Raw genomic sequence first — 25,847 nt, forward strand, 5'->3', positions numbered from 1 at the left:
AAGAACACTGACTGCTCTTCCAGAGGTCCTGAGTTCAATTCCCAGCAACCACATGGTGGCTCACAACCATCTGTAATAGGATCCAATGCCCTCTTCTGGTGTGTTTGAGGACAACTACAATGTACTCACATATATAGAATAAATAAATCAATCTTAAGAAAAAAGGCAGAGAGAGAGAGGGAGGGAGGGAGAGAGGGAGAGAGAGAGGGGAAGGGAGAGAAAGAGAGAAAGAGAGAGAGAGAGAAAGAGAGAGAGATCAACAGTTAAGAGCACTAGCTGCTCTTCCAGAGGAACAGAGTTCAATTCCCAGCACCAAGATAATGGCTCACAACTGACTATAACTCCAATTTCAGGAGATCAGACGCCTTCTTCCAGCCTCCACAGGTACTAAACATTGAGTGGGTCACATAGACGTACATGTAGACAAAACATTCATACATACAAAATTAAAAAAAGCAAAAATAAAAATATACTAACATTGTTACAGAATTTAATGTCTTATAGATAAAAACCATTTCAAGCAGTATGTCCTTGGTATTCTTACCTGAAAGGGTAGAAAATAAATATCTCTGGCTTGAAATCGAGAACGGAGAGGAGGGTCTAAAGGATTCCCAGAGTACCTGGGCACTGGCAAGCCCAAGGCAATCACTCGGAAGTTTTCACTGACTCGGACAATCTTCCAAGCATCCAACTCCTCTTTAGTGTGATCCTAGGAAAGTAAGAGATCAAACACTACATCGTAAGTGATGCAGACGACAGATGCCAGAGCCAGTGACACAGACTTCAAAGGCAGGAGTTCCGAGTTGAGGAACCATACCCTGTGTGTATGGGAACTCTCTCAAAAATCAAGCCGTTGAGGAATGCAGCAAAACAAATGAGGATCCAATGACAAGGAAAGCTCAGGGCCTGGAGACTGTGCTGTTAGGAGGGAAAGGTAGCCCACGAACACAGGAAAGAAAGAGCCCAAGACAGATTCCCATGGGCTAGTCCTTGACGTGAAAGGAAAGGGTCAGAGGGCAGACATTATCAAATAGTTAGACCTCGAACAGAGTAGAGGTTGCCCACAGGCCTTAAACAGTATACTTATAGGTGTACTTCTATTAAGGCATATGACTAATGTTAAAAACTCGCTTTTCTGATTTAACTTCTCAGAATATCACATCCACAGTCTACAAATGTCTCGTGTAATTAGCCACAATACTGACAGACAGTATTGTAAGAAAGAACAAAACAGAGGTGAGAGGAGTTACATAACATAAGCATGGTCCAGTGTACGACAAGGCTGAAGAAGAGCCACGGCTGCTCTGGAATCATGACAGACTGTGACAGCCACCTGACACAGATCTAAGTAAACTACCAAAGAGAGCTGTGACTCTACTTCAGGTGCCTCCATTTTCTCACAGATAATGTGAAAATCATATAACTTACATGACTCTGAGTGTCACAAAAACTACATATTAGGATATATGTGAATGCCCACACATATCCACCAGGCAGACACCTGGTAAATGTGCCTTTCTTCTCTACCTTACATACAGATTCACGGTATTCTACCAAGTCTGCAAGTATGTATATGTATGTATGTATGTATGTATGTATGTATGTATGTACATATGCATGTGTGTATACACAGACATGCGAGCACTTGCACATGCACACACATTTAAGACAGTGGTTCTCAGTCTGTGTGTAGCAACCCCTTTGGGGGTTTTGAATGACCCTTTCACAGGTCACCTAAGACCATCAGAAAACACAGACACTGACATTTCAATTCCTAACAGTAACAGAACTACAGCTATAAGATAGCAATGAAAATAATGTTATGGTTGAGGGCCACCACAACATGAGAAACTGTATTAAAGGACTTCATTAGGAAGGTTGAAACCCACTGTTTTAAGAGTTTTAAGTCCCCAACTTTGACTAGAAATTCCAAGGGTACAGCAATAAGATAATGCAGAAATATTTAATATGGTACTTAACCCCTCCCCGTCATCCTTCATGTCTGATTCTCCCAGTCTCGGCAGCCCCACCTTCCATGATCCTGCAGCTCCGACCTGCCCAGCAATTGCAGCTCTGCAAAGACAGCGCACATCCCTCGTGTGAGTGCATGGCAGCAGTTGCCTTCCATTTGCACAGGGCAAGCACACATGTGTAAGGCTCAACAGAAGAACTTAGGAAAAGTAGGTCCTTTCTGAGCCTGCTCAGGAGGAGCCTTTGGTGTCACTTAACTCCGTGTTTTGCAAGCTTCTGTCATTCTGTATTTGTGCCTTTACTCCTAAAAGATTGTCTCATGCTAACTCCAAGACCTTAAGGACTTACCCTTTTCAGCACATAACCGAAAGAGTCTGCTGGATGATTGTATGGATCAATTTTTAAAGTAAACCTAATCATACTTGAAGCCACATACACTAGAAAACAAGTGTTTGGATCAGACGTATCTGAAATCCTCAAAACTCAGATAATCAGAATATGAAGTTTATACAAACTAGTTATTTCTATAATAATAAAACTCCACCATCCTTATCTAAACAAAACCAGTAAGAGAGTAAGAAATAGATGAGATGAATGATAGAAATGACAGGGAGAGAGGTAAGGAAGAGACAGACAAGGGGGGGTAACATGCAACTAAGTTTGGGGTACATTCACCTGATGCTAACATAACCAGTTTGACAGAAATTAAGACACTTAAATAAGACACTTGTATCTTTCAATCTGACAATCAGATTAGTAAAACAATGGACCCCCCAAAGAAGTAAGAACCGCCAGGGATCTTGTGCTGAGAGAAGGAAAAGGCAGCAGCTGGAGGGGAAATGGTTTCTGTGTAAGAGATTTCAAACTGCTCTAACAATTCCTCAGACACGGGACAGGATGAGATTGGAGCCTCGGCAGTGAGGACAGTGGTGGGCGAGACTACACCTTGACGAGGACTGCTCAGATGTCCCCATCTTTGGTCCTCTAGTTTAACTTAGATCTCACCTCAGAGCCCCAAAATGAACAAGGAATTCCAGGTTCATTGGTCTCTTCCCAGTGTGACCACATGAGTAAATCTTTTTTCTGGTTCGACTCTTAGTTGGTTCTCTTGAATGCCTACTGAGGGTGGGTGGGCGGACCTGCCTTGGGGTGCTGGGGTGAGCCCCGGTCTGATAACACATGTACACAGGTGCATGGCTGCAGAGGTCAGAAGAGAGCGTCTGGCATCTTCCTCTACCACATTTCACTGCAGTGCTGTCACACAGGAGATCACAGTGACCCAAGCTCAGCAAGCTCTAGGCTCTGTCTCTGCCCCCAGTGCCTGAGTCACAGATACACACAGCCATGATTAACTTTTTATGTGGGTGCTGGGAATCTGAACTCAGGTCTTATCCACTGAGCCACCTCTCCAGCTCCAAGTTTTCTGAGATATTAAAACTTAGTAATTACATAAACAAAGCATAAACAAAGGGGACTTCAGTTATGGTAATTATATTTTTCACCACGGAACATGCCATAGGATATAAGTGTTAAGAAGGATATCTTCATATACCTATATTCATGAGATCCTGAGGATTCAGAAATATCTATCAATAAAAAGTATGTGTTTGTGTTAACAACTACTTGGGAAAAAACAATGTAGATCATATTCCTCTCACTTGATGGTAACCATGTTCTGAGTTTGTTATCCGAAGCAATAATATAGTCATAAATTCTACTGTAAGGATAAAGAATATACCAATCTGTTGATATGAAGTAATAAATATGCTTTAAAAATAGTTCTGTGCTTAGTAATATTTTTCTAAAATTTGTAGTAAAACTGGTAAGTAACTAGTATAATCTCTAGTTGCATATAGTTATTTTATAACAGAAGGTGGCTGAAAGGGAAGTATCTGCATGATATTCACCTTTTCTTAAAGACGAACTATAAAATTTGCCTTTATTTCACTAAACAAACTATAATAACATGAAGGTGCAAATTTAACTTTTTCTTACTGATTAAATCTACAATCATCTGCCTACATTAGGATGAGATCAGTTTTACATGTATCTAGGAGAAAATGACTACTGAGCTAGGACAACTCCATTTATGTACTTTCCAAGACTGCTATACTGTTACAAGGTGGGTTATAGAGAGTAGACTCTGTGTGCAGGCGTAGAGCATCAGTTCAATCAGAGACACTCCCACGTCAATTCTACTGTCTAGTGGCCAGTGTGTTCTAGGCCTGTGTTAGCAGCCTCAGAGTGAAGAACACAAGGCTGGAGAGAGGGCTCAGTGGGTGAACGTACTGACGGTACGTGAGGAGCCGAGTTTGAATCTCCAGAACTCATGTGAAAACCAGACACATGATATAAACATCTGTAACCCCAGGGCTCCTTCAGGGAGACGGGAGGTGAAGATACACGAAGGAGATGGGAGGTGAAGACACACACTCTCACACACACACATACACACACACACACACACACACACACACACACACACACAGAGCAGTACATGATGCCACTCTTAAGCAATGTGTAACTGATTAGCACATGCATAACTGTAAATAAAAATGTGAGAAGGACTTGCAGTCCTGAGCGCCAATGTCTAAGAACTGGCTGAGAGGCTGCACCAGCTGCTGAGAGAGCCAGTGTGCTGCAGCTCAAGCTCAATGGCCAAGGATGAAGCTTCTCACCATTGCTTGCCTCACTGCTACAGTCTTTGAAGAGCCCTCCTTGGACAGGTAGTGAAGAGTAGGGGCTGCTTTCCCAGAACTCCCAGCACACAGGTGATGGCTCCCAACTGCCCATAAGTGTTGTCCCCTTTGTACACATTATGTTACATCATTTATTTACTGCATTTACTATTCACTCGACAAAAGAGCCAATGAACATCAGATGCTAAACATTCTTCAGAGGGTGTGAAAATCCCTGTCCATTTAAATGTGTACACGAATAGAGGGAGGAGAGAGTAAAACTAGAACATAACCAACGTCTACAGTGTCAGCAGCCAGCACAGGAGAACTGAAGCATCGGTATGGACATAGAGGACAGACTGCAAATATAAGTAAGAGCATCAAGATGCACTGGTAATGTAACAAAGATCTGAAGGGGTTGTAGGACTGAGACAAGCAAATACCTGGGAAACCCACTTCAGGAACAAGAAATTACCTGTGCAAAGTCTAGACCTGGGAGGCGCCTACTGAGCAAGTACAGCATAGCAGTACCTAGGTGTGGACGAGAGTCAAAAGGGAGGCAGAGAGAAAGAGCTGAGGGAAGAGGCGGCAAGGGCCTGATTCTGTGGGTGTCCTGTTGCACTGGAAAGGGGAAGCCATTGGGGTCAGAGCACAGGAGAGATATATACTTGTTCATTTTGTTCTGGTTGAGTTTGGGAAGGATGGTGTTTTATTTCCTGTGGCCTAGAGCTCACTAGGTACGTAACCCTGAGCTTCTGACTCTCCTGCCCCAACCAGTAAATGCTGGGATCACAGGGGGGGAGACACAAGTTTCCAATCGACTCGGGGGTTGAGTACAAAGTGGGGAGCTGGGATGTGGAAGCAGAGTTAACTTCAGTGGCAGGCAGGAAACGCTGGTGGCCTGGGTCATCAGCTAGTTACTTTATGTGTGAAGTTTAGCCTGCATCTGTGTCTACGCACCATATGTGCATCTGGTACCTTCAGAAACTAGGAGAGAACAGCAGAGGCCCTGGGACTGGAGTTAGAGACAGTTGTGAGCCATCTAGTGAATGCAGGGAATCAATCTGGGACCCTCCAGAAAAGCAGCACCTGCTCTTGACCACTGAGCATCCCTCCAGCCCCCAGAGTATCTTTTTAACACCCTGTTCATCTGTCAATCCCTAAGAACACTGCATTTTCCGAGTTTAGGAGCTAGACTTTTGTATCCCAGGTGCTCAGCATGGCCTAAATGTCATTGCCGTGATAGTTGTTAGACTAAAGAAGGAAAAAGGAGAAAAATGGGTAAGAGAACAGATACTGAGGTGTTAAAAGAAATGGAGGAACCCAGCAATCCAGGTCTTTGCGGATGGAACCCTTTAAAATCATATAAACTTGTGATTTACTAAGCAGTTTGCCAAACAGAAGGCCCACTGAGCACTTTCACAGACATGTCCCACCCGGAGCAGAGGCCCACCAGCGGCTGGCTTTCCCTCTCTTACTCGCAGGAGCTTGTCGTAGCGCTCAGCAGACATCAGGAAACGGCCATCTTCAAGCTGCATCTCCCGGTTCTCCAGCAAGTTGTTCAGTACTGGAAGCACGTTTCTCTCTGCTTTTTCCAAGCCCTCTAAAACCAGCGTCCTGCCTTCTGTGGCAGCCCGAACAGCACACTATTTCCAAGAAATACAAAGTCAGAGTGAAATCCTGAGAGCACCAGAGCCTGCCTGATTACACTCGCACTGAAACTCAACATGTTCCTCATTCTACAGACAGAATCAGGACAGGTGGATTCAGTCTTACTTTTGTTTTCTCTGCCTATCTGATCTCAGGCAAACGATTCCACTTCTTTGTGCCTGCTTATTCATCTGTTAAATGAAGAGAGCTGGAGATGATCTCTAGGGTTTTTTGAAACTTTACATTTTAGATTACGTAGCCAATGAAATAGAAAACTAGCAGTTACCTATGAATGGGTAATGTGATGAAACAAAGGAACAGACCCCTTAATTGGAGAAGAGGAACAAAGGGAATAGCCTGGCCTCTGTTATCCATAAGTCTTGTGAAAACCAAAAATCTGGGTAGGGAAGCCTGAAGACCACAGTGTTTTCTAATGCAGTATTAAAACAAGTTCTGTTTTTGTGTGTTGCTCAATGCTGACAACATTACACATTTGGCTGACTGAACTGATAAGTAAGTACTATATCCCTGTGGATTTAAGACAATTAGTAACGAGGGGAAGCAGGAAGTAAATGATAAAGGCCCAGAAAACGGTGAACTTCTCCTTTAACTTACAGGTCCTGAGCACAAATGTTTACATCAAAGTCCCTGAAAATCAGCTTTAGAAGGAAATCTAATTCACATTTCTCTGCATGCAACACAGAATTAACGCTGCTAAATATGTCCCGCCACTCCTCGCGTCATCTTTAGTGTCATGGCACTGGAGTTTCTTAGAACAACAGGCTCTCCTCTACTGTAAGTTCATTAAATGTAGGTCCAAACTAATACTCATCACCCATGGCTTCTCCTCACAACTGTTCATGTTGCTTCCAAGTGATCTCCATCCCTAGGCTCCAGGTACCTTTTGTATGCTAATTGATTTCCAAACTCCAGCTCTTCAAAGCCTCAGGTCACATAGTTGTACTGCATTGATAGATGTCTGCAATCAGACCCACAGCACCCCAGGCTCCCCCTACAACACTGAGCACACCCCATTTTTCCCAAATCGGCTTCATTTCTATCCTAGGTTGCATCATGGTGTGATAAATACGATGACCAAAAGCAACTGAGAGAGAAAGGTTTGTCTCGTCTTACAACTCCCAGGTAACAACCAATGAGGAAACACAGGGTAGATACTCAAGGCAGGAACCCAAAGCCGAAGCCACGGAGGAAGGCTGTGTACTGAGTTCTTCTCTGCCTTTCTTATATAACCCAGCAACCAGCTCAGGGACGGCACCAATGCAGTGGGCTGGGCCCTTCCTGGTCAATCATTATCAAGAGAATGACCACAGACTTGCCTATCTGATGGATGCGATCCTCCATGGAGCTCCCTCTGCCCGGCATTGATCAAGCCTCTGTCGTGTTGACAAACACTAACCAGCACGTCTTCTACCCTTCCTTTATGACAGGGTTCCACATCCTCTCAGCTCCTAGATTTGCTTTATCTTCATGTTCTGATAGTCTGACATCCTCAATTCAACTTGAACTTATCCAGCACATAGAACATAGGAGCCTAAGGCAAAAGGAAGGCAGGTGGAGGCCAGCCTGGGTCTACCTTGCTGCAAAAATCCAAGGCCAGAGTATTTCTGAACTCGTCTCTTTCTGCCTCTCCTCTAGTTCAAACCTTCCTCATCCCTCAGATCTCCTCCCTAAGAGTCCCAGATGCTTGTGACACCCCTGCTATCGGTCGCCTGCTGGTAACCCCTTAGTGACAGTGAACTCGGTCTGATTTCTCCCTCTCAATCATTCTTACAATGAACTTTTTAACTTAAACTTAATTTTTTCTTTAGTGATTAATGGAAAAAAAGTTAACCACATCTACTCCCCTGCACATACCCATCCAATAAGCAGAGAAATTTCTGGAGTACTACAACATTCATTTTTCAAATATCAAAGCAAAAACAGGACTTTAAGACTTAAACAGGACTTAAACTGTCCCACTTTAAGAACAAGAGTAGCTCACAAATAATTCTTCAAATCTATCATTGTTGTAAATATTTTGATTTTCGTCTATGGAACTGACCATCATGTCATGGTGTTTGTTTGTTTGTTTGTTTGTTTGTTTATTATCAGATGAATCAAGGTGACTTCAAAGACCCCAAAAGAATGGGTTATAGGGGACCTTGCCTCTTCTGTGTAAAGAACAAAACTAGAACCATAGTTTCTGCAATATCAAAACTCCACCTACAGATTGGCACAGAGGGCTTGGATACTTCCTTATAAAAACCCACTTCAGGGGAGGTTTCAATTAAGCTTTCTTTTACAAGAAACCTGTCTTCTCAAGAACACATAGCTCTCAATAAAAATAAATAAATAAATTAAATATCACCACTAGTAGCAAAACTCTTATCAACCTTTAATATAAGACAAAGTATTGTATATGACTTTTAGAAGCTTAAGAAAGATAAAAATTCCTATTTGCTGAGAAAAACTTAGAAATACACACAGATCAATATTTCATAGTTTGCTAACTATGGGCAGGAAAAGCAGCATCTGACAACACATTCCTGAGGGAAAATGCAAAATTCTCTGGATTGTGTGTGTAGTGGCTGCAGTACCTATGAGGTGAATGAAGGCAGAGATCAGAGACAGAAGCCAAGCACACAAAGACTCTTTCCTCTGCTCTAATGGATGCATAGAAATGAGAAATTAAGAAACTAGTGGACAAGAAAAGACAGTACCCGCGTGGTCACCTGAAAACCCTCCCCTACATGCACCTCTTCTCCAGAGCAAACCTCACACAGTGAGGACCTCGAGTTAGGAACACTGCTGCTAAAGATGAGGGGAGCGATTCCCCATTGGGAAGACATCACAGCGGTAAGTGTGGCAGGCAGGAATTGTGGTCAGAACCAATGTAGGCAGCAGTGAGCTGTGCCAGGCTCACACTTGAGGCTTCTGACACCGTGCTAGGGTGGACACGCAATCACTTCTACATACGCTTAACAAGGATACAGCATTTCAAATGGGGGAGGCATCAGGCCACCCAAAGCTGAGCTACAGTCTCCACAATTACTGGACACATAAAGGACAAATCCTGCTGCAGACACCCACTGAGCACCACATGGATAGGGCCAGCCATTTGTTGAATGATTCAAAACGTGGGTGTATTGAAAGGAAGAGGCAGAAATTGTGGATAAATACAGAAAATAGAGTAATTAATTACTGAAATAAAACTTAAGGAGGTTGTTGCTTGGTGTTGGAGCAAGCCATCTGTAAGCTATGAGATCCATAACTCAACTCAGAATTTAAAAAAGTAAATCTCTCCAGCTTTTTCCTAATTTGCTATAAGTGACTTATTAATCTTCTGCACTAAGTGGCAATGAATCGGAAGTTTCACATCACAGTTGAATCCAAGCATGTGGATATGAACAGAGAGCTATTGATCTGCTTTGCTTTCTGTTGTGATTAAACACCGAGATGAAAATCAACTGGGGGAGGGATGCTCGGAGTTTACAGTCCAGCATCAGAAGCCCTGCCAGGAACTGGAGACAGGAGCTGGAGTCAGGAACTGGAGCAGAAACCATAGAGGAACACTGCGTACTGGCTTGCTTCTCCCTCCCAGCATGCTCAGCTGCCTTCCTTTTCTATCACCCAGACCCAGGCTTTCGGGAATGGTACAGGCCATGGCGGGTAGGCTCTCTTAACATAGCTTAGCAATCAAGAAAATGCCTCACAGACATGCCCCCTGGGTGACCTGGTACAAGATCCTAGTTTGTGACAAAAATGAGCCTGCACAATTATGAACTTGATTATAAAAATGATAAATGATAAATAATGAGAAGTGTCACAAAGGATTTTCATTTCTCCATACCCTTTGGTAATATGGCTGTAAGCCAGAAGCATCTCACTCCTATCTACACACGTATCTGTGGGGAGCCAAGGAAGCAAATTGTTGATTGACATGGGCATGGCCATATCAAGGCCCTCAGACCTCCCTCCACCCCATGCTCAGAGGGACGATCCTTTCTCTGGTCCAAGTGCAAACGTTGACAGTGTGTGCAAGTACGAATGCTTATGAGTGATTGGCCATCTGGGCAAAGCCCAGCAGCGGTAACCAGCTCCCTCCTAGTGCATGTCTGCAACCAGAGCCTGTTGCCTACAGACTTCCAGAGACTCAATAGTCCTCCCCTTCACTGTACAGAATAGACACTGAGGTTCAGCTCTGTTGAGTAGTTGGTGCTATTGCCACTGGAGTGAGCACAGCCCACCAAACCCCATTTTTCTCCACCAGTATCTGTGTCTGTCCTTTCTTCATTCCCTTGCATCCCCAGACAGGTCAAGTCTGTGAGCCTCATGACATGTGACCCACATTAAAAGGTTTCAGTTTATTAGATAAGAATACTAGCTCATAGGAGAAGGCCTTAGGCAGATGCTCTGTGGGAAAGGAATCTGTGAAGCACTTGACTTAGAGAGCAAGTACCAGTTACTGCCTCAGTTGCCAAACCGCTTCCTGATTCCTTATACACCCACGGCATTATCTAAATGCTTTAATCGGCACTTTCAGACTTTATTACTCTATCTGATCACATTTACAGGGAATAAATAAAATTAACAATAAGTAAGCACTCTAATGTATCTATGGTGTTTTGGGCCACATATAAGCTTCAACGTAGCTGGAGAGAAAAACCGCTACAAGTGTCATGCTTACCACAGGGCCAACATCTGGCCCTCACTCAGTCCTGTCCCCTCGTCTCATGTCTGCTCATGAAAGAAGGAGCAATGCTGGCCTTCTCTGTTCTCTCATGCATACTGCATCTCCTTAGCAAGATCTGGTGGTCCTCAGAGGAGAGCTGTTTTAAAGCCAGCTCACTGCAGACCACCCCCGCTTGTGCAGTAGCCACACAACTGCTCAGTTAAGGAGCGCTGTTACACAAGCTGGGGACATATGAAGAACAGCCATCTGCACCTACTGGCTGCAGGAATCGAGTGAGAAGAAGTATGAGCCTGAGGAATGACTACAGCCTTTCTATGTGGACCAGTAAACACCACAAAGTTTCTCTTGAAATCTTAAAACCTACAAAAGAACAGTGAACATACATTTTTATGTGGCATGACTAGCTATGGTATCCCTCAGAGGAAAAATTAGACCAACTTTAAAGAGTCTTTCTTGTCTAGTAAGTAACAGAACCTTACAGACCTAATTCTTTTAAATAAAAATCAGGAAAAAAAAATACATCAAGTTCCTGCTGACCCAGCCATCTCATACCTCAGCTTTAACAAGCCAACACGTGGACATAAAGGAGTCTAAAGTAAAAACAGATACATGACCTGAAATAAATACTAAGTTTGTTCTAGATTTGGTTCCAATTTGATAAGACCCGCGGCAAGTAATTAATCTAGATATCTGTGGCCTCGTTTACTAAATGAGAGTATCCTCTAGGGGTATCCAGAACATACTAATTTAATAAGCAGTACTAGAATTAAAAAGTAATGATATTTATTAAAATATAAGTCACTGCTAATACAGTCATTATTAATGAAAATAAATTTCCCAAAACTTCACATTTACTCAAAAAAAAAAAATCTACAGTATGTAAAGATACTGGAGGAAAGGGATATAATGAAAAACTTGGATTTTAAGTTCTTTATTGTGTGCGTGTGCATGTGTGTATGCAAGTGTGCCCTGAGTACAGAGGCTCAAGGCTAACACTGAGTGGCTTCTTCAATTGTTTTCCATTTTATTTTTTGAGCAAGGGTCCTCACAGAGCCTTAAGTCCACAAATTCTGCTGGACCAGCTAACCAGCAAGTTCAAGAAATCTGATTATATCTGACCTGTCCCCCCACCATACCCCCTACCCAGATTTGTATCCCTGCCTGGCTTTTATGTGGTTGCTAGAAATCCAAACTCAGGACCTCATGTCCATGCAGTAGGCATGTTACTAAACTCACCCATCTCCTCAGCCCGGAATCTTTATTTTAAAATATCAGAATGGTAAACCCTTTTTCCTCTAGACAAAATAAACAAATGGTAATCAAGGCCACTTACTATGGAACAGTTGATGTTATAGCCTTGCAATTGGATTAATTATTATGCAAAGGATGAACTTGGCCTGTATCTCCTCTCAATTCCCTTATGTTCCTCTCCTTTCTTCCCGCCCCTCCCCCATGATTTGTCCTTCTACTCTTCATGCCCAGAAAGCTTTCCTCAGATAAAAACCCCTCCTTCTTAGACTTCCCAGCCTCCAGAGCTGTGAGTCAAATAAGTTCCTGGTCATTACTGTGTCAGTCTCTCACATCTGTTACATTAACAAAAATACAGTGAGTCGCTTTACTACTTACTTGCCGAGAGTGACTTAGCTTAGTCTGGTTCATCTTTTTTAGCTTAGTCAGATTCATCTTTGAGCCTTCATTTCCTTTTAATGGAGTTAAAAAAATCAAATGAGAAGACCCCCCCAGAACACAGCAGTTTGTTGCTAAGAAGTAATCAGTGACTGGGTGTAATTGCACATGTCTTTAATCTCAGCACTTGGGAGACAGAGGCAGGGAATCTCTGTGAGTTCAAGGCTAGCCTGGCTATGTTCCAGGACGGCCAAGTCTACATAGTGATATCCTGTCTCAGAAAAATAAACAAGCAAAATGAGTGAAAGAACATGGGTAAAATTAGAAATCACTGGATTAAATAACAGACACAGAAAGACAAGTTCCACATGTCATACTTACATAAGGACCCTAAAACCTTTCCCTGGTGGTTTCCCAAGGCTGGAGAGGAGGGAGGAGCAGGGCAGGAAGGGGATGAGGAGCAGGCACTGGGTTACAGTTGAAAGGAGCACTGTTCAGGTGTGCTGTCCACAGCAGAGTGACAACAGATGATGGTGTCTTGTGTTTCAAATGCCAGTGCAAAGCCTCACTGTGGGAATTTTGCCTGTTTTCATTTCTATACAATTTATGGGTCTATTTCAGGGTCTAAACAAGCCTGTATACCCAATGTTAATATCTGCTTACTAAACAAAGCCCTTTTGTCAAAAAAAAAAAAGGAAGGAAGGAAGGAAAGAAAAAGAAAGAAAGAAAGAAAGAAAGAAAGAAAGAAAGAAAGAAAGAAAGAAAGAAAGAAAGAAAGAAAGAAAGAAAGAGAGAGAGAGAGAGAGAAAGAAAGAAAGAAAGAAAGAAAGAAAGAAAGAAAGGAAGGAAGGAAGGAAGGAAGGAAGGAAGGAAGGAAGAAAGATAGATAACTGGACAAGGTCAGGGCTTGTTCTTAACAGGAAGACCCTGAGGTACAGTATTAGTGTGCAAATGCAAGAAACCTACAGGCTTGACCTCATTAGAACTATGACCCAATCAAGTAAGCTAAATGACCTATTTTTACAAATACAAAGTACATTTCATTTTAACAGGATTATAATATCTGACCCAAATATACTGTGAATACATAATTATATGGCAGGGATATTAAGTTATTAATATTAATTAAAGAAAAGCTTATTTTCTTTTTAAAAATTAATTATTGTTACAATTATAAACCATAGCATGTGGTCACTGCAGTTGTCAATGTGATCACCATGATCACCACCATAATTTTTTTGGGAGAAGCAACAAAATCAAATCCCTCCTCTGCTATTAGTCAATTTATATGACCCTGGCCATGGAAGCTTATTGTCTCATCTGTAAGACAGGTAAGTCGTCTCCCCACTAAGGAAGTTTTTCAGATTAAATAGCACTGATATAAAGCACTAGCACAAGAGAATTCTCTCCAACAAATACCTTGTCATCATTTCTCTTGATACTTTTAAACTTAGTTCACAAACCCTCCAAACAGTTCATATTATATAGACAGGAAAGCTGATCTCAGTGTGATCACAAGTAGGAGCCAAGGCCTGGAGAGCCTTGGAACTCTGGCTGTCATAGAGGTAGCAAGTGTGTGAGCAGAGCAGTGACCCAGTGGCAGAGTCCAGCATTGTCTTGGGAAGCTCTGATTTCTCTTGTCAGCACCACACTCCTTTTCCATTGACTGGGAGCTTAAAGAAATGAGAGCCAATGGACTCTAAAATTAGACCCCACAAATTAAAGCCTATCAGTTTGGCAGAGTAAGCAGACACTCAGTGCTGATGAGACTGTGTAAGCCAATGGCCACCACATGAGGCAATGAGGCACCCTTTAGAGCATGTGCTTCCTTGCCCATGAAGATTCAGACTTCTAGGATTCATGTCTACAAACCTCAACTGGTCATAAAACATTTAAGTACAACCACATTCAACAAACATTATTTGTAACACTGGAAAGCCACAAATTTAGTGGCAACATGAGAGGGTACAGAAAATCAACATTATGTAACAGCATCACTGTTTGGTGAACTATAGTACAGACATTTAAAAAAACATATTTTAAAGAAATAACTAATGCCTTTTAATTCTAAAAGATACCAGGTATAATAAAGAATATTGTAAATTTTATACATGATATTTCATTTTGTCAGTTGTTCCTTTTAGATGATAAATAAATAGGCACATAGAAACTGTAGAAAGTATTCAAAATCACCTTTGTAAAGCACAGAACAAGTCACGTCAACTCTGTAGAAAGTATTCAAAATCACCTTTGTAAAGCACAGAACAAGTCACGTAAACTCCTTAGTGATATCGTGGATACCGGTAACATGTTAACTACACAGAAAACCACAAATGTTCTCCTACTGCCCACGTATAGCTGCAGGCAATGTTCCACGTGGTGATCTATCTAGGTAGCAGATATTACCTGGTAGTAGTTAAAGCTACTAACTTTACAGCCTGAAATCAAACTCAATGTTTAAGCATATTAAAGAAATAAAATAAATTTCTTAAAAGACTTGAAGTCTCAAAAATGTGATTAGGTGGCAATCGATGGGCAATTTTTTCCTACCTAGAATTCAAATGGAAATTAATTACAACTTGTGGCAATTCAAAACAGATGTCTAAAAAGATCAATATTTGGACAGAGAGACAGCTCAGCAGTTAAGAGAGCTTGCTGCAAGGCCACAGACTCTGGACTCAGTTCCCAGGACCCACACTCACAACCACCCAACCACAGATCCAGAAGATCTGCTGTTTTCCTGTTCTCTGTGGGAATCATTCACAGGTGACACACGGGCACACACACACACACACACACACACACACACATGCCCCAAGTCTTTTCTTAAGGATCAATCACTTATCCACAGAAAAGCCAACTGATCTTAGTCATGCCTCTTTCTTTTCAGTGTACTTAAATTTTTACCAAGACTGATTGATAACTTAAAGGCAAAATCTACCACCAAATCTAAGTGCCACTTATGTTCCAGTTTTGAGTGCCAGAGATTAATAAAATTGATATATTCTAATAGAAAAACAGGAAATAAATGTGGAAGCCATGGTAAGTTCACATGCTGATGCCCTGTTAGGCTGTGTTACAGGGTTTGGATTTTATTTATCTAATTATGGAGTCATTTCATGCCTTTCACCAACAACCTGTTAAGTACCAGAAAGTAAATTTAAATTAGCTTAAACCTCAAAAGAGCGTGAGACAATTGAAAGAGAAAGACCAATATGGTCTCTGTTCAGTCACAGGCTCTGAAGGTGTCGATGTGCTACTGAACGCTAAGAACTGATGTGCATCATGAATAAGGTTCATCAAGAAATAGGGAGGATAAAATATGCCATACATGTATATGGTTCTTCAAACATTTTATACACTGCAGTAACTGTGAAATGTGTCTGAAAATACATATTTTAGACTGGCAGATAGTTTTATGAAAATAATGTACATTTATGCTTTAAGCAATAAATCTCTAGGCTGGAGAGATGGCTCAACGGTTAAGAACAAAGGCTCCTCTTCCAGAGTACCAGGGTTTGATTCTGAGCATCCACATGGCAGCTCACAATTGTAACTCCAGCCCTAGGGGATCTGTTACCTTCTTCTGGCCTTTGTAGGCACTCCCTACATATGGTGCACAGTACACAAAACAAACTAACACCCACATATATAAGATAAAATTAAACTTAACAAGAAATAAATAAGTCTTCCAATGGATATGAATCAATAAAACAATTGTTTATTTGCATTTTATCTAATGGATATGGGTATTTTATCTGCTAGAATGACTGTGGGCCTCATGCATGCCTCAAGCCCTCAGAGGCCAGAAGAGGGTATCAGATCTCCTTGGACTGGACAGAGACAATCGTGAGCTGCTGTGTGGGGCTCAGAACTGAACCTCTGGAAGAACAGCCAGTGCTCTTAACCTCTAAGCCATCTATAGTCCCAAAACAATTTTGAAAAGATAATTAAAATTTACAACCAAAAATTCCTCAGCTCATTAGTAAATTTAGTTACCTAAAATAATTCCATTTCTGAAAAGCCAAAGTTTTAAGCCACTTTTAAAATTACAGACCCATTAAAACTTACTGTAAGACTGGAAAGTCAAGCAGGAAATCACAAGCCACAGCTGTCTCCCACTGGCATTTACACATAACGCATGGGATACAAGCGGTTCTCAGAAGAGAGTCCTTTAAAATACACTCGTGTGCACCATCCATGGAGGAGAAGGGCGAAGGTCTCAGGTTTCGCACTAGTGACACTAAGTTAGGCCGCCATCCCACAAAGTGACTACCAAGTAGTTGTGCTTCATGTACATTTTTTATTTGGTAGTGAACAATTAATTCAAGAGGTGTGAATGTTCTGTTCCACCCCCTCAGAATTGTACTCTTTTAATTATAAAGATTGTGCCCATTAAAATAAAACGTTAAACTTCACGAAGAGTCTGCCTATAAGTGGTAGGGTGCACTTAGAAACCCGGATACTTGGGAATACACTCACATGCACACAACACCAGCTCTTACGGTTTCCTGCAGAAATGTCCCCAGCTGGTCCTACTGTGGCCCGTGGAATTGAAGGTTCTGGTTTCCGCCCACTTCCTGCTTCCTGGTCTATCTCCATGGACAGTCTCTGGCAGCCACTCCCACCAAAGGACCGAGAGTCTCCACTATGATTTCCCTGCCATACTGGCTGAAAGCCTTCAGAAACCACGAAGCAAGCTCCTCCCTTAAGCTATTGCTGCCGGGTATTTTGGTCACGAGACACAAAAGGAGCAAACCTTTATCTCATTCCAGGTTTCTAATCTCACATCCATAACTGCTTCTTGTGTAGCTTTCTGGAAGATTTCAATGTGCACAAAAAGCACAGACGCATTCCTTTTATCACAAATGAGATCACGTACTGTGTGATCGCAGTGGAACCTATCTGTAAGGTTTCACATATACTTTACAAAGAGTTTCACTGCAGTCATGTCTGAAATGTATTTAGCTTACTTTGCTCCCCAGAGACTTAGGTACACTTTGTTGTGCATGCAGGATTGAGTTAGTTAATACAGGAATAGTTTTCACCAGATTGTGCTGTGTTTAAATACACCGAAAGGAACACTGGCGGTCAGACTTCCCAATATGACGCTGGCTACTGAGTCATATTGTGCCTTTTGTCCCCCACAGCTTGTCTCTCTACTGCCCCTGACAGATAGATGCAGAGACCCCTCACACATATGGAAGAGAAAAATGCTAGAAATATAGCAGCGGAATGCAAACAGGTACCCAGTGTTTTGTGTGTTGATTGTTGTCTTTTGAGAGACAGTGTTAATTACCTAGACCCGCTCTAACTCACCTTTAGATTGAAAATACTCGTGTCAGCATGCTAGGGAAGCTCCTATATTAAAAGCAGCTATAGCACTTTTTCTCTAGAAAATGAAATTTCTATAAGCAAGCTGTAAGCGGCAATTGAAAGGTAAGAAACCCTGCTCTTCAGCTGCCTTGTGAGCGCCAGTCACTTCTCCTTTAAATCTAGATCAAGATACTGCCAAGAACGAGAGCACCAAGCCCTACATCAAATCTGTCTAGAAAGGATACACAACATCTGTGTGTCGGGGACACATGAGACCTCTCTTTCCATTTCCAAAGTCAATTTCCCATAGAACTGGAGTCACGGCTGCAGGGTAAGAGCTTGCCTGGTCAATGTAAAAGGCTGTGCCAGCTCGGATCTCCCGGCGTTGTTTGAGGTCTGTTTCAGTGGTGTCCCTTGACAGGGCAATGTATTCCACCTCTTGTTTGGTCAGCTCCTGTAGAACACAGAACAAAGTTATTTCAGAGCTAAAATCAAACTACCGGCCTACAATTTAGGACAACATGTTCAACAAAGCCGCTGCCCAGAGAAGAGCGCTGTGACTGCTAATTATGGATTTGAAATATTTTCAGTCTCTGAGAAAAACTCAATAAGCTGGAAACTAAACCATACACATGCAAGGGATGTGGTCCACACCTCCCATCCCAGCACGTGGAAGGCAGAAGTAAGTGGTCTTTGTGAATTAAGGCCAGGCTGGTCTACATAGCAAGTTCCAGCCCAGCCAGGGATACATAGGAGAAACTGCCTCAAAACTTCCCCCTCACAACAAAAACAAAACACACATACACAAGCACATATACACTGCATGCACACACATACATTCAAATGCATATATGCATGCACACATACAAGCACATACATTGTGCTTCCACATATGTACACACACATCCTCAGAGCTTCATTTTTACTATACTCCATCCCAGTACTTAGTTTATCCTGTTAAACTCTTCTCAAATATCAGGAATAGTTATTGGGCAATTTTCCAACAAGTCATAACAAATTTTTGTCAGGAATATTTATCGTTTTTTAAAAGTATGGTTTTAATTCATTTACTAAGTTGACCAAGGTTTAGTAATTGTGATATAATTCTTAGCTACTTTGCCGAAAGTGAAACAAAGAAGGGAAAACAGATGAAAGAGATGGCGAGCGAGAGGAAGAGGAGAAAGAGGAAGCAAAGGGGAGGGAAGGAAAAACTACTCTGTGAATCGAGGAAGGGGATCCCAAACCGTCCCGTCTCAGAGCAGTTACCTCTCATAAAGCATCCTGCCCTCATCTCACAGCCAAGAACATTCATCACCTTGGCTTGTACAATGATGAACTAAGAGCAGAGCCATTCTCCAGTCACATGAGGGTCTAATAGCCTTTACTAATCTAGGAATCAATTTAAGGAGAAGGTTGACAGAGGATGTCACTGCTGAAGGAGGACGTCTCCACACATGGAGGTTGTGATTCCTTGCAAATTAACCCTGTCTTATACAGATGGACAATACTGTCATTCAGCTTTCAAACAGCTTTGTTCCAGATTGCCATAGTTTGGAGTATAATGAAATAGAGACCAACATTAAATAAAGAAGATGCATAATCATAAAAATGTGATAATATCAAATGATGATTTCCTAAATATAAATGAATCATCTGACTGTGAAAGCCAATTCTTGAGTAAAGTAATTTCCTCCTTTTAGCAGATTCCTGCTTCCTGATGTCAGAATACATCATTGATAACAAACTTTCATGCCTGCTTTGATTGACTGAATGTAACCTCCCTCCCTGAAAACCCTTTCATGACGAATGATTGCCAAAACTGTATGAGCCTTTTTTTCTTTTTGAATTTGGTTTTTCTTTTTTCAATGATTTATTTATTTTTATTTTACTGTATTGGTGTTTTATCTGCATCTCTCTAGAACTGGAGTTACAGACATTTGTGAGCGGCCATGTGGGTGCTGGGAATTGAACCCAGGTCCTCTGGAACAGCAGTTGGTGCTCTAACCCCACTGAACTATCTCTCCAGTACTATGGTTTTTGGTTTTTCAAAATAGGGTTTCTCTTTGAAGCTTTAGCTGTCCTGGAACTCACTCTGTACACCAGGCTAACCTCAAACTCAAAAACCCTCCTGCCTCTGCCTTTTGCGTTCTGGAATAAAAGGCATGCCACTACTCTGCCTGGCACCCCTAATTATCAAAGAGCACCACAGTTTACCATGAACTGCACACTGAGGACAGTGCTCTCACTCTCAGTCTTGACAGCTTCCTTCCTCAGCCAAGTAAGTCTCCTCAGGCACTATCTCACGAAAGAAGAGAACAAGCTCTCACAGCAGATAGAATTATCTTAAACAATCTACAATCTCCATTAATATGAGTTAAGACCACAGCAAGTATCAAGTGTCTCTATTTAATTTTTATTTGTTTCAGTAAACTTACCCCCAAGACAGTATCTACTCAGGTCAGTACCAACTGAAGGCTCTTATGTCCGTGACAACAGTGCTCATGCAGAGTGTGCAAGGTGGTGGGTAGCCCTGCGTCTCCACAAGTGCATTTAAATGGCAGTGAGTTCTCCTCTATGTTTGGCTACCTAGGATCTATTCTACCATTAAAGTTTGGCAGTAGCAGCCGTGTGGCTCCACCCACACCTATAGACCTACTGCTTTTTTGACCAAATCCCTAGGATCTCCTAGCCCATCTCATTTCAGAATTCTAACATCAAGTCCATCTAAAACCCAAATCTCAGTGAGATATCACAGTCTTTAAAATAAGTCAGGCAAAGAATTCCAAAGAGTTGGTCCCCTGTTCCTAGACCAGACACATTTGCCTTGTGAACTCACTGAGGCTAATATTACAGTGGGGGGTTACACATCACATGACTTGGAACTGAATTACAGATGCAGAGGTTATGAGGCAGTGAGAGCTGTTCCTGATGCGTGGCTTGACGTTTGTCACGCCTGCCTCACACACACCCTTAGGTTCTAACGTTAGCTGAGGGAGGGCCAGAGAGCAGGCTTAGCAGGTTAGAGTCTCTCTGCTCTTACAGAGGACTGAGGCACCACAACCTCCTGTAACTCCAGCTCCAGGTCTGAGGCATCTTCTGGCCTCAGGGAGCACCAACATACGTGTGTTTCACACATAAAAAGTCAATGTTTTTAAAAATAAAAAATAAACGTGCCACTGAGGCAAAATATATAAAACAGATTTCAACAGCATAAAAATCAATTCTTCAATAATAAATAACACAAGCAAATTTTAACTAGAGTGTTTCTTTTTTCCTTTATTCTAAAAAGTTGTTTTCAGAGGTCATTCTTGCCTGGTTTGGGACCACAATCCTTATTAATTCAGGATAACAGAAAGACACTGTAAATATCTTGATTGGCATTGAGAGCAGAAGATATCAATGGACTTAATAACATTTGTCTAATAACTAGTATTATTCAAAAGAACACCATGTCAAAAAGGTAAAATGGTGTGTGTGTGGGGGGGTAAGTCTAACTATAATTTTCTAGTTAGATACAGATTATGTAGATTATTCAATCTCTGTTCATTTGTTTTTCTAATCTATTTAAACAGGAAGAAAAGCAGTATGTGAGTATAACATTAAAAATGCCTATACCTCGGGTTCCCTCTAAAAACCACACAGCTTCAAAAAGCATCGTTTTTTGTTGTTGTTATTGTTGTTGTTGTTGTTGTTTTTAAGTTGTGAACCCAAGATAAGGAAAAGTTCACTGAGTGGCAAAGTAAGGGCTGGGGGAGAGGTAGACCAGTTGGATTTTACAACCTCAGAGTTGCTGATCCTGTGCACTCACTACTGACTGCCTAGATTCATATTTCCCTTCTTCTAAAGGTATACAGCATTCCAATTACAGCAAAACAAAACAAGCTGCACATGGGCTTCCCACATGACATCTGCTGAGCCCGTTCTGAACTCGGCACTGCCTGATGACAGCAGTACCCTAATAATACAGCTAATTCTGATATTGTGTAAGTTCTTCACTCTTATTTACTTTATTAATCCTTTATCAAAGTTAAAACCCTAAGGAAGTGACAGGACTGATTGCTCACCAAGTACTGCATAGCAACAGAGCGTCGCAGAGGCCCGGGAGGTCCTATGAGAAAGATATCTTGCCCCAGCAGGTCCTTCTGCATTATCCATCTCAGGTGCTGGACTACGGACTGAGACGGAGAAGCTGCAACTTGGAGAAAAAGAAATAAAATGCAAATGTAACTATTATAACTTTACCATATAACTATATAAATCCACAAATAAATGTAAACTATATATATATGGAAAACTATATCCATTTGTATAGGATGGATGGGTAGATGGGTGGGTGGATGGATAGATAGATAGATAGATAGATAGATAGATAGATAGATAGATAGATAGATAGATAGATAGGATAGATAGGGTATAAATAGTTGGCAAAAATTCAGTTTTAAATGAAAATTATTATCAATGCTAAACAGAAAACATATCAACCAGACTTCAAAGGGTCATACATCTTACATTTCGAAGTCCATGAGAACAGTGGGATAACCATCTGTAGTGTCTTTAACAGAATGAAAATGCTTCTTATGGTTGAGTCAGAAACTAGGGTCATTATTTTATCAGAGTTTCAAATCTTAACCATTTTATTCTCAAAGGAGACATAACCAAATGATCCCAGACAACTAATGATATGATTGTTACAGACAGGAGAAGCTGGAGTCTGCTCTAATCTCAAACACCAATGCTTGGAAGACCCCCCTCAGGAATCTATAATTCCAGTCCACTCTTCTACACCATTTGTTATACGAGCATTTCCTAGGAAGATGTAAACAAACATCTACTCACACAGAAAGGACAAGAAGAATAAATCCATCTAAGTCTAGTTTGAACTAAAGAGTGTATTGGGCGTGTTTCCTGGAAGATGGGTGTTAAGTTTCTTATAGGAATGTGATGAGGAGGGGAAAGGAGGGAAGGGAAGGAGAAAGAGATAGAAAAGTCTTAATTGTTCCAAACAACACAGAAGACAGGAAAAGGGACAAAATGTACATAATAGTTGTGTAACAACAAAAACTAAATAAGCTATCAGAAAGCTATGTGGAGGGTCCTTAATATGATAACTTTTGAAATGTTCCTAAATGTGCAATTTTCTGAGTGCCCAAGTCACACCACAGAGGGAAACTCTACACCCGACCTCATGTAACAAATAATTGTCAAAATGCAAAGGCACTATAATATCTCTTGAAACTATTTAAGCTGTATGTTCATGAGGTACAGAAAATGGAGCTGACCTGGGTCCCACCTGCAAGGTAGCTTATTATAATACAAGTGTTAAGGCCTGGGGTTGGGGATTTAGCTCAGTGGTAGAGCGCTTGCCTAGGAAGCGCATAAGGCCCTGGGTTCGGTCCCAAGATCCGAAAAAAAAGAACCAAAAAGAAAAAAAAAAAAAAAAAAAACAAGTGTTAAGGCCTGAGAAATCACTGCCTATCTGATATTACTGTGGCCATTTTCTTATACCTGCCACCAGCCATCTTATGCTGTTCCAAGGAAGCTTTCTTATGTGCTGTTACTAGGAACATTCTCATGTCTGAGTTGACTGTATATTCTGTTATGTTCTATGCTTTAGTGGTCTTGGGAAACCCTTGCCTCACATTAGGACCAATAACAGTAAAATGTAAGTCCCCGAGACCTCCCTGGGTAACTGATATCCTGGTTGGCAAGTAGAGACATGAATGACAGACAAGTTGCCCACCACCGCGGCATAGCCCAGACAGCATAGCCCAGCCAGCGAGTTGGCGACTCAGCAGAGAGCACTTCTACCTACTGAGCCATCTCACCAGCCTGCTCCAAGAGCTTCGTGACACCTTCAAGCTCACGATTTTCCTTACCACAGGATTACATCAAATGGTGTTCTGGCTACTAGTCCTGTTTCTATCACATTTTATGACATTAATGATATGTTTCATCCTTTATTAGAATTTGATAGTCGCTGTTGTTTCTGTACATTATCTTTTCATAAAATTCCTACTTTCCTGCGTTATATTTTTAGTGCAGCACATTCTTAACAGCACTTCCCCATTTAATTGGTTGGGAAGCTGCCTTACCCTGCAGAAAGCAAGCACTGTGCAGTGCTGTTTGATGCCTGTGGTGTATTTCACATTAATGCTTCAGAGCAGCAGTATTTTTAGGACAGCCTCAAGGAAACATGAGTCATACTTAAAAGCATGCCAGAAATAGAAGCAAGATTTAAGGCTGCACATTACGAACATCTGCAAAGTAAACTGCCAAACTGCCACGCACAACGTAACATAAACAGGGCTGTGCATGGGAGAAACCCCTAGCTTTGACTCCAGGCACAAGATGCCACTATCTTTCAGGAGGCCACTAAGGGAACCCAGTGTTAAAGCAGTATCACGGGGCTTCATCTGCAGTCCAGGATACCCTCTCCCCGTGAAGAGAAAACATCTGGGTCATGGTAAGTTACACTTCTAACTAAGTCTTAGCCAATATTTTTCTTTTAAAAACTTAACTATTGTGTTGTCATATTTAAGAGCTTTAAATAAATTTTATTAAAGGGCTCTAAATTATAATTTTTCTTCCCAGGTAGATGCTAATTTATCATCTATGTAAAAACTTAAAATTAAAACTAAGCATAGTTCAAATTCTCTCATAAATAAACCCTTAAAAACACTTGATTGATTGGTTGGTTGGTTTAGCTTTGGTTTTGGTATTCTAAGAAACAATATAATATAGTGAAAGAAAAAGTCCTTGGACCCAAACAGACCTAGTTGTGGGTATTTGTCCTGTCCTTAGATTCCTGGGCCAGGCACTTGAAACATTTGGGGTCTAAGCTTCCTCATTCTCCAAAGAAAGTTAGTACTTGTCAGAAATGACCACCATGAGCACTACAGCTACCAAAATATCTGGTTCAGCCCAAGTCAGTGATACCCAGTGTGCAGAAGTCTGTCCTCACCTGCAACGTCCTCTCCCTGCCTGGACAGCAGGTATATAGTATACACTGTGGACACAAATGGATTGGGCTAAAAGTCCACTCTGTAGTAGTCACAGAAAATGGGGCCCAGAACTTACCACAGCCTAATCCTCAGGGGCCGTGTTAAGTATTTCCCAGTGATATATCATTTTATTCACCATAATCATCCCCGTAGAAATTATGCAGAGGGGTTGAAGAGATAGCTCAGTGGTTCCTGCTACCCTTGCTCTTGCAGAGGACCAGGATTCAATCCTCAGCACCCACATGGTCTCTAACAACCATCTGCAACTATAAGTCTGTGATCTCTGCTCTTTGATGACCTTCATGGGCTCCGGGCATGCACATACTACATACATGTACATAAAAGCAAGACACTCACTCACATTTTTAGAAAAATAACTCAGAAAGAGCTAACCCAGGCCTACCAGGAGTCGGATCATTCTCCGATATTTGCAGAGATTGTAAGGAATTACAACGAGCCTTCTCACTGCAATTGTCTACTCTACCAAATGTCACCAACTACATGTGTCCGTCTGTCCATGGAGGTAGGAGATACAGAACAATGTGTTCAAAGCCCAAGTCCTCATTATTTACAACATAGGCTATAGGGCTAAATGACTAAAATATAGTCATGCACACAGCCCTGTTTAGTGAGGATCTATTATATGCTGAGCATGGAGAACACCAAGGTGAGGATAATAAGACCCTTAGAGATGTCAAAGAAAAAAATACTACATAAACCTCAGCCATGAGGGGCACTGAGAGACCACATCCAACACAGCTGCACCTGGACAAAAACTGCAATGCTGACAGAAGTGCTGGGCACAAATGAGGTTCTTCTTAAAACCAGGGAAAACCCATCAACATAGCTTAAGTAAATCACTGCATATCCATATCTACTAAGTAGAAGCCATACTGTGCACTGCTTGTGACG

The 25,847-nt window shown here is 41.6% G+C and overlaps 1 protein-coding gene across 1 annotated transcript in view; it reads right to left on the reverse strand.

Moving 5' to 3' along the window:
• Nucleotides 1-25,847, reverse strand: part of Vwa8 (von Willebrand factor A domain containing 8) — a 320,387-nt gene that overhangs the window by 252,997 nt on the left and 41,543 nt on the right. Inside the window, exons 3-6 of the mRNA XM_032918098.1 lie at nt 21,999-22,129; nt 18,278-18,388; nt 6,128-6,295; nt 545-709 (exon numbers count right to left, since the gene is read on the reverse strand). Of these exons, the coding sequence (XP_032773989.1) occupies nt 545-709; nt 6,128-6,295; nt 18,278-18,388; nt 21,999-22,129 (575 nt within the window). The remainder of the gene's footprint in view (nt 1-544; nt 710-6,127; nt 6,296-18,277; nt 18,389-21,998; nt 22,130-25,847) is intronic.

This window comes from Rattus rattus, chromosome 12, assembly GCF_011064425.1.
Source record: "Rattus rattus isolate New Zealand chromosome 12, Rrattus_CSIRO_v1, whole genome shotgun sequence".
Lineage (NCBI taxonomy): Eukaryota > Metazoa > Chordata > Mammalia > Rodentia > Muridae > Rattus > Rattus rattus.